The sequence below is a fragment of the Macaca nemestrina genome, chromosome 4, assembly GCF_043159975.1.
Source record: "Macaca nemestrina isolate mMacNem1 chromosome 4, mMacNem.hap1, whole genome shotgun sequence".
Lineage (NCBI taxonomy): Eukaryota > Metazoa > Chordata > Mammalia > Primates > Cercopithecidae > Macaca > Macaca nemestrina.
In genome coordinates, this window is record NC_092128.1 from 54,463,308 (window position 1) to 54,476,379 (window position 13,072).

Genomic DNA, 13,072 nt, shown 5'->3' on the forward strand with positions numbered 1-13,072 from the left:
AAAGTAAACATTACGATCCCACCTGAAGACTTGGAATACTATGATATACTTGCTGAGATCTCTTTCATGACTGGCAAGACATGAGAACAATATTTATCTCTAAGAGAGAAGGTAAAATTGCTAGCAAAGATGGCGCTATTTCTTCTAGAGCAGAATCTGTCAAAGTGGTGGCCTGTGGGTTTCCCACATCAGAAGTACCTGGATGATGGTCAAAAAGCAGATTTATGCACACCACTGTAGAACTTCGGAATCTGTGTGGGTGACAGCTCAGAACCTACATGTTAAATACTGGGAGTTTTACTTTTCTATCTATCTGAGAATCAGTGTTTGGAGTGGTGGCTCTCAAACCTTGGGGGGGGGGGGGTCTCAGAATCACCTAGAGGGCTTATGGAATACAGATTCCTGGGGCTCACCTCCACAGTTTCTGATTTAGCAGGTTTGGGGTCTGAACATCTGCATTTCTAATAAGTTTCTGGGCAATGCTGCTGGTCTGGAGGCTACATTTTGAGAACCACTAGTTTGGAACAATTAAAACAATTTAGTTTCATGTCAGTCAGGTGTAACCTACTTCCTGTCCTGGGGAAGCCCTCTGCATCAGGGTGTTGGAGGTAGTGGTGGTGCTGGGCTTGTTTTCTGTCTGTCTAGCAGGTGGATGTCTGGGGAAGCAGTTACTGGGGCTCAGAAAACACTATCCAAAAATGAAGTCCTCAGAAGCAGGCTCAGAAGCAAAAGATCTTCTCTGACCTTCTGCTCTCCTGACTCCCAGTCCCATTCTCCCCCAAGGCTAGCCATAGAAACTATAATGGCAAAAACCGCAATTACTTTTTTTTTTTTTTTGATGGAGTTTCACTCTTGTCGCCCAGGCTGGAGTGCAGTGGTGTGATCTTGGCTCACTGCAAACTCTGCCTCCCAGGTTCAAGTGATTCTGCTGCCTCAGCCTCCCGAGTAGCTGGGATTACAGGCATGCACCACCATGCCCAGCTACTTTTGTATTTTTAGTAGAGATGGGGTTTCTCCATGTTGGTCAGGCCAGTCGCGAACTCCCGACCTCAGGTGATCCGCCCACCTTGGCCTCCCAAAGTGCTGGGATTACAGGCTAGAGCCACCGTGCCCGACCTAAAAAACGGCAATTACTTTTGCATGAACCTAATAGAATCCCTCTTCTCCAAGGCTGGTCACAGAAACCAGAACCCTCTTTTTCCAAAGCCAGGCATAGCATCTAAATATAGTACTCTAACTTTCCTTCTGCTCTATCTGTATAAAAACTGGCCATAAAGAAATTTTCAGATCCACCTTGTTTGACTATTGGCCATAAGGCCCCCATTCCAGAGAGGGTCCTGCCCCACATCCAGGAAGGAAGGAATGCTGGCTCAGAGAGGCCAAGAAGAATCTAGACAGAGAGGCCTTGCTGGGTTTCCCCACTCACTCTATTAGCATTAGATCCTAACCATTTTGTCCAATCATATTTCTATATGGCTGTCCCTACTTTGTTGAACCTCAGCAGAAAAATGGGCAATTTCCCCTGAATCTTTGGATCTTCATTCTGAAGGCTCCCAGGAATACATGTTAAATAAATTTATATGCCTTTTCTCTTATTAATCAATCTGCCGCATGTCACTGACTTTTCAGTGAACCTTAAGTGGGCCAAGGGCCTTGGCCCCCACACAGTGCGGGGCCACCCAGCCCCAGGAGCCAGGCCGGTCTGTGCAGGGCCCTGAGGGAGCAAATTAATGTGTATCTCTGTCAGATGGCTAGGCTCTGTTGGCTGGTTCTTCAGACTCTCGAACGCTCAGTTAGCTCTGGGGTTTCCTCTACGGCAAGACATGAAGGCCTGGCCAAATCTAGAGCTTCTAGTAGTTCTCAGAACTAAGCTGGAGTAACTAGAAGCAGAAAAGAAGGCAGAGTTGACTGGACACAGTGGCTCACACCTGTAATCCCAGAACTTTGGGAGGCCGAAGTGGGTGGATGGCTTGAGCCCAGGAGTTCAAGACCAGCCTGGGCAACACAGTGAAACCCCATCTCTACTAAAAATACAAAAATTCGCTAGGTGTGGTAGCACATGTCTGTAGTCCCAGCTACTTGGGTGGGGGGCTGAGGTGGGAGGATTGCTTGAATCCAGAGGTGGAGGTTGCAGTGAGTTGAGATCGCGCCACTGTACTCCAGCCATGCGACAGAATGAGATCTTGTCTAACCAAAAAAAAAAAAAAAAAAAGGCAGAGTCCTCATCATCACCGTGGCTAACCAGGAAACCACCTTGACATGTTTGCATGCTGACAGGCCATCAGGCCTCCAGGCTGATATTTTAGGGTCTCAGGCCATAGATGTGCCCCTTCTTCTGAAATATTTAGAAAGCATTTCAGGCTGAGGCTTGCACAGACAGTGGAGTGCTTTGCTGTGGCTCAGGAGCAGTCCACAGAACTCCTTTCCTCCATCCGTCCCCTTCCCCTTTTCCTTCCCCTTCCCTTCCTCTCCCTACCTCCCTTTCCTCAGACACCTGCAGTTTCCAATTTGGTCACTAGAGGGCTCAGCAGGACAACGATTATCCTAGGAAGGGGCAAAGAAGGACCTGAAAGAAGCCTGAAATCCACCCCCTACTCCAAGCTGGTTGACTGTTGTTTGGGGGCTCTCCAGCAAAGGGAGAACTAAGGCAAGGAGCTTGTGATGCTTGCCTGCCTGCCCAGCATCCTCAGCGGGAAGACCAACTAGTCTTGTGTGGCTGCCCAAGAATGCCATTTTCCTCTTCAAACAGTGCTGCAGTTGTCACAGGAGAAGGAATGGTAACACCAGGGCAGTGATAGTTGCCAAGAATTAGTCCCCTTCATTATCTCCAACAGCTGCTTCCCTCAAATGACATGGTGGATTATCATCTTTCAATCTTACATGAAGTGCCATGCAGAGGTGGCATCAAGAGTCTCTTTGCACAACCCTTCCAGCCAGATGTCCTGCCTCTCAGTCCCTTCTCTGCCAAAATTCTGGAGCTGAAATTTATCCTGGTAATACTTTCTGAGGCCATAGCTCTTTGTGGTGCTATTTGTCCAGTGCACTAGAACCTAAGAAGTACACAAGAAATGATCCACCTCTGTGATTTTCCCTGTTCTGCCATATCCTGTCCTGCTCCTCCCATCAGATTTTGAATCAGTGTCAGATTCAGGGAAGGCTGCTGCAGACTAGATGCATTTGTTTGGAAAAAGTTGTGTAATCGGCTACACTTGATATATGAAAACCCAAATGGACCAAAATGTTAAATCAAGCGATGAGTTTTTGCTCTCTAAAAAAGATTCATCATAGCCAGTCACAGTGGCTCATGCCTGTAATCCCAGCACTTTGGGAGGCCAAGGCAGGTGGATCACTTGAGGTCAGGAGTTCAATATCAGCCTGGCCAACATGGCGAAATCTCGTCTCTATTAAAAATACAAAACATTAGCTGGGCGTGGTGGTGTGTACCTGTAGTCCCAGCTACTCGGGAGGCAGAGGCAGGAGAATCGCTCAAACCTGGGAATTGGAGGTTGCAGTGAGCTGAGATTGTGCCACTGCACTCCAGCCTGGGCAACAGAGCGAGACTCTATCTCCAAGAAAAAAAAATCATCATAAAAATGTCATTTACTTGCCATGGAAAGAGAAAGCTCTGTTAAAAAAGTGACATTGCATATTTGGTTAATAAGTGTAATTCCATAATTTTATGTAAATGAAGGGTGTATCTCAAAACTCTGCTGAAAGTTGGCATGTGTGGGTTTCTATTCTTGCCTTATTGGCTTTTGAATTATTCTCCGACTGCCTCAGAGACTTCCCTGGCCTTGTTAACTTGGTTAGCAATACACTGAAAAGGAGAGAATGTAACCTTGTTCACCTGCTGGATCTGCTCAAGTTCCAGAGCTCTGATCAGTGATATCTCAGGAAGAAGAGAAGTACATACCAGCTGGATAACCTCAAACTACTGAAATCGGCTGATTTGAGATGACCAAACCGGAGCTTGCCACATCTATCTGAGTCTGATAGGTCCGTGTAAAGGGCACAGGCTGTGTGCTCCTCATCTGCACCTTCTCCTTCCTGCCCTTGTTCTTCTTCAGTTAGTAACAGAAAATCACAAGGCCCTTGCTCCTGGAGGCTGTCCCCATTTGCAAAGCCTGACTATAACTTCTTTCATAATCCTACAGACGAAAATGAATATTGCGGGAGGAAACTGCATGAAAAGCCCGAGGTTGCTCAGCAAACTTAGCATCATGTACTTTTGAAATCAGCTGCTTTCAAACTCATTTTATAGATGAGGAGCCCAAGGTCCAGAGAGGCATAGCAACTTTCTCAAGCTCACCCAGATATTTCGTGGCAGAGCCAGGAGAGGGACTTGGGGTCCTTTCTTGGGATGTAGGCTCCTTCACTTTTCAAAGGCTCTCCTGGTAGTGTGCAAGAGATTCTCTTCCAGAGAGAAATGAACTGGGATATCACACCAAAAAGATGCTTTGATGGGAAAAGGAGGATTAAGTTTTAATCCAGGCTCTGCCCCCATCTTGGGCAAGTTACGTTCTCTCTTGAAACCTTGGCCATTTCCTGTGAATTAAGGGATTTGGAGTGAAGGCTCCGTCTCTAAGGACTCATCAGCTCTAGAATTCTGTTTGTAAACGATGGGTTGGGTCTCAACACTGCAGGGGCTTGGGCAGCACTCAGTCATATCTCATAAGAGCCCCTCTAATTTTACATTCTTGTCATCTCTGCCAACTATCTTGGGAAGTTTCCTGCAAATTTCCATTCAACACACACCAGAAACTTCAGTGAAATTGAGAACAAGAGGCGGTTCCAACCCTGCAATCACAGTCAGGATCATATTTTAAATGTTCCAGGTATGCTCTTAGGGACAAATACCTCCTTCTCAATTTATTCTGTAAATCGAGTTTGTCACATATTGGAATCACTCAGTTTGGAGATATAGGTAATGGAAAATCAAGGAACACCAGAAGGAATTGTGTGTGTGCGTATGTGTGTGTATGTGTAAACAGTACAATGAAGGGCCACTAGAGTCCGTATCTGGCTTGAAACCCATTATTCTTTTTCCTTCGTAGTCACAGTTTTGTTCCATCACATACACAAGTGTACACAGGGAACATAATACATGAGAAGATGACCTCTTCTCTCCATGGCTCATTTTAGCCCTGTTAGTTGGCACAATGGTGTTTACTTTCACTTAGCATTCACTCTACGGAGACTCCCACAGCAGTAATCCGCTTAAGGCTGGTGGCCCCAGAGAATGCCGCATAGCAAAGGACAAGGTTTGTACAGAGATGCCCACATGTGTGGTTCCACACTCTGTAGTAGTATGTTGCAGTGAGAGTGTGGACACATGCCTAGAATTCTAAAAGCTCATCATCCAAGTGCTCATTGTCAGAGAACAATAACCAAACACATCCCCCAGGACTCCCCAGCTCCTTCCCAGGGAGGTGCCAGGCTGACAGCTGCAAGTGCCAGAGATTGTGGGAGAGAGAAGCACAGATATAAAATCAGGAACAAAGACAGAAGATTTATGGCTTGAAGCGGCAGTTTCATGCGGCCCAAGTGCTAAGCGCTGAAAGCGGGAATCAGAGAACAGCGGAGAAAACATGCGGGAACAGAAGGCAGAAGCGCACAAAACACAGCTGAACCCACAAAGCCATGCTCACACTTACATGGTGTGGTCTCACACTACCTTAGTTTGCCTTAAGCATTTCCATCATCTGAGAGTGTGGGAGGAAAAAACAGAACATTAAAGGTAAAATAAGTTAAGAGCTCACACTTGGTTTTTTAAAGATTAAAACAAACAACGTCATTCCTGGCTATTCCACTGACAGTGTGCAGAGACATGCTTGGTGATTCACAATGAGGAAAATCACAGTCCTGAGAGCCAGACTGCCTGGTTCAAACTTTAGTCCTGCTACTAGCTGGCTGTGCGACCTGGGCAAGTGTCTTAACTTCCCGTGCTTTGGTTTCCTAATCGTAAATGGGCCAATAGTAGCACTTACCTCATCACATTGTGGTGAGGATGGAATGGATTACCGCATGGGAAATACTTAGAGGCTGGGCGCGGTGGCTCACGCCTGTAATCCCAGCACTTTGGGAGGCCGAGGTGGGTGGATCACTTGAGGTCAGGAGTTCGAGATCAACCTGACCAACATGGCAAAATCCCATTTCTACTAAAAATGCAAAATTTAGCTGGGCATGGGGGTGGGTGCCTGTAATCCCTGCTACATGGGAGTCTGAGGCAGGGAAAATTGCTTGAACCTGGGAAGCAAAGGTTGCAATGAGCCAAGATCATGCCACTGCACTCCAGCCTGGGTGACGGCAAAATTGCATCTCAAAAAAAGAAAGAAAAGAAATACTTAGAATATCTCTATTATTCTACAAGCCCAAGGAAAGAATATTCCTAGTCAATACCAAGCATTTTCTAAGAGTTAGACACCATCATTGTTTTTATTACTTTTATCTTTGGTTTCCTCAGACAATACTACCCAAAGGACAGGAAAAAGAAGTGAAAGTCAAGGACTTGGAGAGAATTTTAGATGCTCAATAAGAAAAATAATCAAGGGAAAAAGACAAAATGGATTGAGCAAAAAAGACATGGATTGAGCAATCATTCCAAGTGTCATTAAAATTCTTTGAGGACATCATTTCACATTCTGGATTATCCTAAAGCAATTCAGAGTAGCTTTAAAAGAAAGATAAGTAAAAATCAATTGTACACACACAGATCAATTAGAACTCTAAAGCCTGGTTCATGCCGGGTGCTTCAAGGCTATGCATACATCCTCAGGTATTGCCCTGCCATGCTGTTGTCTTCCATTTTCTCAATTGCCTCCATCTAGTGCCTCACAGAGAGCTGCTGAAAGGTGCCAGTGCGTGGATCGGAGTTTGGGGTGGTGGTGGTATGAGGATCAACTGGTTGATCATGCAGGCGGGTGAACTTCTCTCCCCATTCTTTCCCAGAACCATTTCATTAGCTTTGCCCTCACTTGGCAGGACACTGTGGTCAAACAGGGAAGAATGGGACACTTAGTCTAAAAGGTACCTGCAAGGAAAATGCCCTGTGGATGACCTGGGCTTGAGTCTGCCTTTGCTGACCATGCTCTGAGTCCCTAGTTGGTCAGCACCAGTGCCCAGTTAGTTCCTCACTTTTCCTCAATTTGAATCCCACTCTCTCCACCTCCCAGTGGTGCATTTGCTCATGTAGATGGGCCTATTGAGAAAGGTCTTATTTAAAAACATGTAGCATTCCATGAAACTCAGATTAATGGGTTGTCATCTCCTTCTGGACACCCAATTCCTTCCCCTCCAACACCTCCTATCTGATTGATAGCTTCTCATTTCCTGCTTCCCATCTGGCCCTCTTCTTACTTCTCTCTTTTGGTCACTTGTATTCATCACTGGCCTGAGATAGTTTTCAGAATAGAAGGTGCAGGCCTCTCCTCTAAGTTTCTTTCTGCTCCTTGTCACTTTTTCAAAGGCATGAACGACTGTATTGACTCTTTTCAGGATATGAGTATTTGGATGAAGTGACTCGATTGATTATATGAAGTTGGGTGTCAGAAACACCATTTCAAATGACAAATGAAAAGCGACCTTGGAAGTTTTTAGCTGATGGAACACAGAGAGGAAGAATGTTGAGGAACATATCAGAGTCCGTTGGGGAGTCTTGCCTAACTCACCTTTCCAGAAAGGGTGAGTTCCCTGCCTTCGCTCCCTGAAACACAGAGCGCAGCAATGTGCTCAGCTTCCATCGAGGTGCATTCTTCCACCGCGGAGGTGGAAGTGTGCGTGTTTATCTGTGGTCCCACACTGTTGCGCTCTGAGAAGACCTCTGCTTTGAGCAGGGTTTTAACCCAGATCATTAAAAAATATGTAAATGCACTCCAGAGTTGTAGAATTCCCCAGCTCAGTAGCTGCCAGTTGAGCTGCAGGCTCCCAGAGTCTGGGCTTGGGTTTTTATTTCTTGGGCAGCCTCTCACTATGTCAAGTACAGCATGCCCCGTGCTGCAGGTAGGGGTTAGGGCTGCCAGGAATGGTAGCTTCATTTGTCTGGCAGGGAGGTTGGCTTTTAAAAGACATGGTCTTAGATCTTTCCAATCAGAGGTACTGTTTCAAGGACACACATTATAGTGCTCATGCTCTGGAACACAGAGAGACACCTTGATCTGTTCAACACCTTTTTGAAGGGGTGCTATTTATGTCATCAGAATGTTGCTCAGGCAAAAGTGCACACAGGCAAAAGAGGTAGAAGATACTTAGAGAAGCAAAGACATTTTCAACCAGAAAAAGTAGGTATATTGAATTGGTGTTTGCAGAAATTGAGACAATTAAACAGAATTATTAATCAATTAACCAAATTATAACTAGGCTAGGAAATACAAGATGATTTCAAAGGAAATCATTTCAAATAAGTCATTATCTTGCTTTGGAATCATCATCTGGCATTATCATCTTGCATTTGGTTCCACAACAGACGAAGAAGGTCATTATTTTGACAGAAGAGATAGAGGCAGTTACGCTTTTTGTGTCGAGGAGACAAGCAATGCCACATCTCCTGGAGTGTCAGTGAGCTCTTCAGCCTGCAGGACTCCATCTGGAGGGCTGGAGGTCTCAATGCAGTGAGGACAGCCATGGCATTATCATCCCATACACTGTGAGTTTTAGTCAAGAGTTCAATGGCAGTCACTTCTAAGGTCTGCTCTGGGCTCCAGGGCCCAATCCCCTTCCCAGGCAGGCTATGTGTATTCCTAGGTGTAAGCTGTCAGGCTAGGTTTTGGTGGGTAGCCCATGTAGGTAAAAGCACCCCCCACAAAAGGTTCTACCACTAGAGGAGGAGCTGATGTCTGAGTAACCTTAAGAGTATTTTGCTGTGCTATGCTTAACTCATCAAAATAACTGATTTTTTTTTTTTTAAAGGATTGTGTGTGTGTGTGTGAGGAGGTTGATCAGAACAGACATGCTGGTTAGGGTAGTTGGGAACAGTTTAGAAACTGATTTTAATCCTTTATAAAAGTGCTGTCTAGAACAGATGAAATATGCATGGTGGGGGAAGGTAGAGAGCATAGAGAGAGAGGAGGAGAGGAGGGGGAGGATGAGTTTGAGGGAGGGCAGGACAGGAAGTCGCTCCCACTGGATCTGCACCAAGATGGATGAAGCCTCATCAGACCTCTTTTATCTCTCCTTTTGCTTTCTCTGGTGTCAGGAGTGGAGAAACTATTTGCCTTGAGATCTCCTGAAACAATAGAGGGGCAATGAGGACCACATCAACAAAGCATCTTCTTCTTCTTCTTCTTTTTTTTTTTTTTCAGACAGAGTCTCGCTGTGTTGCCCAGGTTAGAGTGCAGTGGCACGATCTCGGCTCACTGCAAGCTTTGCCTCCCGGGTTCATGCCATTGTCCTGCCTCAGCCTCCCGAGTAGCTGGGACTACAGGTGCCCACCACCACACCTGGCTAATTTTTGTATTTTTAGTAGAGACAGGGTTTCAACGTGTTAGCCAGGATGGTCTCGATCTCCTAACCTCGTGATCCGACCGCCTTGGCCTCCCAAAGTGCTGGGATTAAGCATCATTCTTTTGAGGGAGTATAAAATGCCCTACTCTCTTTTTGAATTAGTAAGGGGAACATAAAACTCAAATAAATGGGTGCAAAAATTATTTTAAAGATCCATCCAGTTTTATGTTATTGCTAGTAAAAAGAGGCAGTTGAGAGGAGAGAAGAGAGGTAGAGAGACAGCCAACAGGTAGTGAGATTCACAGAAGGAGCAAAGAAGAGATAAAAATGAAAGCTCTGCACACAGAAAGTCATACATGGGAAAGCAGACATGTGGTGGCTTAGGGACAGCCACACACAGGTACCCCCAAAGACACACACACACACACACACACACACACACACACACACACACACATATCCCACATAATGCATCGTAATACATATTGACTTGAATCAGTATCTTTCTTTGATCATCATTCCATTTTCCATAGACACAACGAGGATGCAATGTCCTTATCCATGCCCCTAGGATGGAGAAAATAAGTCGAGGTGAAGCTGGGTTTTATGCAGAACGTGGACTGCAGGCCACTGAGGAAGGTTCTGTCTTAGCTACATAGTCACGCCTCATGAAAAAACTCTTTGGGGTCTCCCTGACCCCTGAAAATGATCCCTGGGGTCATAGGGGTTGTATTCCAATGAAGGCAATGGGATGTACTTTTGTGCATTTTTCTATAAGATGGGAGAGGATTTCTTAGAGAAAAGGAAGATCAATGCCCCTGCCAAAAGGCAGCGGAGGCTTGCTGGTACCATGCATGTGTGGGTGAGGCATACTTTCCTCTGTGCTATGAGCCCACGGACACGCTTTTTACCATCATTGCTCCTAGTGAAGAACTCTGACTATTCACAGGACTCACTAAATATAAGAATCACTCATCATGGAGGCTCAACTAATGAGCTGATAAGCTTATTTATTATACTCGAAACATTAAAAAAGACAACCTTCATGTTTCTATTTGATTTATTCAAACTTGAATGAACTGTGGTCTCATTCATTTAGAATATTAGAAAAACCACCAAAATGTCCTTCTGACTATTTCTTTTTATTTGGGTGATTTTCACTAAGCCCTGGGAATTTAGGTTCTATGGTTTAATTTCCCACTTCCTAGGTAGTAGTAGATAATAGGTGGAATGCTGAGTATTGACTGTATGCATCCCTCCTGGATATTTGGTGTTTAGTGTGGGGAGGGTAGCAATAAAAAGTACAGAAATGAAGGAAACTGGGAGTGATAGCTCCTGCCTGTAATCCCGGTACTTCAGGAGGCCGAGGTAGGAGGATCACTTGAGTTCAGGAGTTCAAGACCAGCCTAGGCAACAAGGCCCTGGTCTCTACATTAAAGGAAAGAAAATTAGCATGGTGGCATGTGCCAGTAGTCCCAGCTACTCCGGAGGCTGAGGCTGAGCTTTAGCCTGCGAGATTGAGGGTGTAATTGTTGTGATTGTGCCACTGCACTCCAGACTGGGTGACAGACTGAGACCTTGTCTCAAAAAGATTAAAAAAAAAAAAAAAAAAAGAAAACCCACAATAAAAAACAAACAAACAAAAAAGAAATGAAAGTCCTCGAGAAAATGATTTTTAATTGAGAGGCCTTTCAGAGAAGGAATACAAGATAGTATTGTAATTTAGTGTTAGAATCAAAGAAGTTTAGGGCTGCGTGTGAACTTGGTAATTTTCCAGTCCAAATTTTATAGATGTTTCCTAATCTATAAAATGAAGCAAATTTACTGGATAATAATAATTAACATCATTAATAATTATATGTAATAATTATTCATTATAATTGTCAATTTTAATACATATAACTATAATTAATTTTAATGATCAATTAATTAATAATATTATTAATTATCTGGTCAGCTTGCTTCATTTTGTAGATTAGGAAACAAAAACTCAGAGGACAAGTGAAAGCCTGTTATGGACAGTTAGTGGTAGACCTCCTGACTCATGATCCAGGACCACCCCACCATACTTCTTCCCATTTTCAACAGAAGAACAAAGTTTTCTAAGCAATACACCCATCAGGTAATATGAGTAATATAGCCAACCTACCCTCTGAGTACAGAGAGACTTAATATCTTCCAAGCAAGTGTTACAGGTGTGAGCCTCTGTGGCTAGCCAGAAATGTTAATTTAAGTTTTTTTCTTTCTTTCTGTTTTTAAGACACAGTCTTGCTTTGTTGCCCAGGCTGGAGTGCAGTGGTGTGATCTCAGCTCACTGGAACCTCCACTTCCTGGGTTCAAATTATTCTTGTGCCTTAGCCTCCCGAGTAGCTGGGATTACAGGTGTTTGCCACCTTGCCTGGTTAATTTTTTGTATTTCTAGTAGAGATGGGGGTTTCACCATGTTGGCCAGGCTGGTCTTGAACTTCTGACCTCAAGTGATCTGCCCGCCTTGGCCTCCCAATATGCTGAGATTACAGGCATGAGCCACCACGCTTGGCCCCGAAATTGTTAATTTTATAATATAAAAGAAATTCAGGTTTCTAATCTGCCATATAGGTGAAAACCCTCAGGATTTCAGGACCAGGGTTCTGTTGACTGAAATGCACTTTAAACACCTCAGCTGGCCTTGAAGGTTAGTTAAGTTCCCTGTTTTCACAATCTCACCAATTTAACACTGCCATCCTGTCCTCCCTCTGGGGTGACAGGTGGCTAAAACCACATTTAGATTTTCCTCTGGGGGGAAATTTCTCTCTCCTTGATGGTCTCACCGTTCTGTGTCTCACAGCCTACTAGGAACCAGCAGGGAGCTCCCCTTGGGAGTGTCTCTTCTCTGCCTACCTGCTTTCATCTACTCTGGGGTCAGAATATTCTCTTTCTTTAAGAATTCATTCCCTGGTGGAAATGTAAGCATGCTAGAATTTAGTCTGGGCTCTTACAGCATTGTTTCTGTTTTTGCTTTAGCCATTATTGAAAGTGATTTTTTAAAAAATGAAATGGGTCCTGGTACTTACTACATTATTTTGGTTAAAAAGATGAAGCAATGTTTCTCTGTACTTGCACATTCCAACACAGCAGTCCCTAGACACATGTGGCTATTTAAATTAAAATAAGACACAATTAAAAATTCAGTTCCTCAATTTCACTAGACACATTTCAAGCACTCAAAAGGGTATGAAATTGGACAGAGCAGATATAGAACATTTCCATCACTGTTTTGCAAGACAGTGCTGCTCTATAACACTTACTACGCTTTAGTCAAATTTGAAAGCAAGCCGTGTACTTTGTTCTACAAGTCAGATTCTGGAAAAGATACAATGAAACATAAATATGTCAGCTACAGTCAAAACTCATTGGTAAAATAATAAACAATACAGTTGGAATTCTGGGTGTCTTTATGTTCAAGTCAGCCACACACAGCCTTATCACTTAATTTAGATTCTAATAAAGTCAGACTTCATTTAAATGAAGAACTGACTTTCACTACAATGGTAGTTCTTCTCAATGGAGGTGTATATGTAGGGTTAGAAGCAGAGGTGGAAGTACACAGCAAAATGTATCAGAAACACCTGAGAACTTGCACAGAACTAGCCGT

The 13,072-nt window shown here is 44.2% G+C and overlaps 1 protein-coding gene across 3 annotated transcripts in view; it reads right to left on the reverse strand.

Moving 5' to 3' along the window:
• The window catches only part of LOC105475341 (LHFPL tetraspan subfamily member 3), a 571,391-nt gene that overhangs the window by 57,601 nt on the left and 500,718 nt on the right, over window positions 1-13,072 (reverse strand). The window contains exon 3 of one of the 3 annotated variants that reach the window (XM_011730512.2): window positions 5,655-5,702. The exons of 1 other annotated variant lie outside the window; for it this stretch is intronic. In XM_011730512.2, the coding sequence (XP_011728814.1) occupies window positions 5,686-5,702 (17 nt within the window). In that variant the 3' untranslated portion in view covers window positions 5,655-5,685. The remainder of the gene's footprint in view (window positions 1-5,654; window positions 5,703-13,072) is intronic. One more of the 3 variants, XM_011730513.3, reaches the window with a different exon arrangement.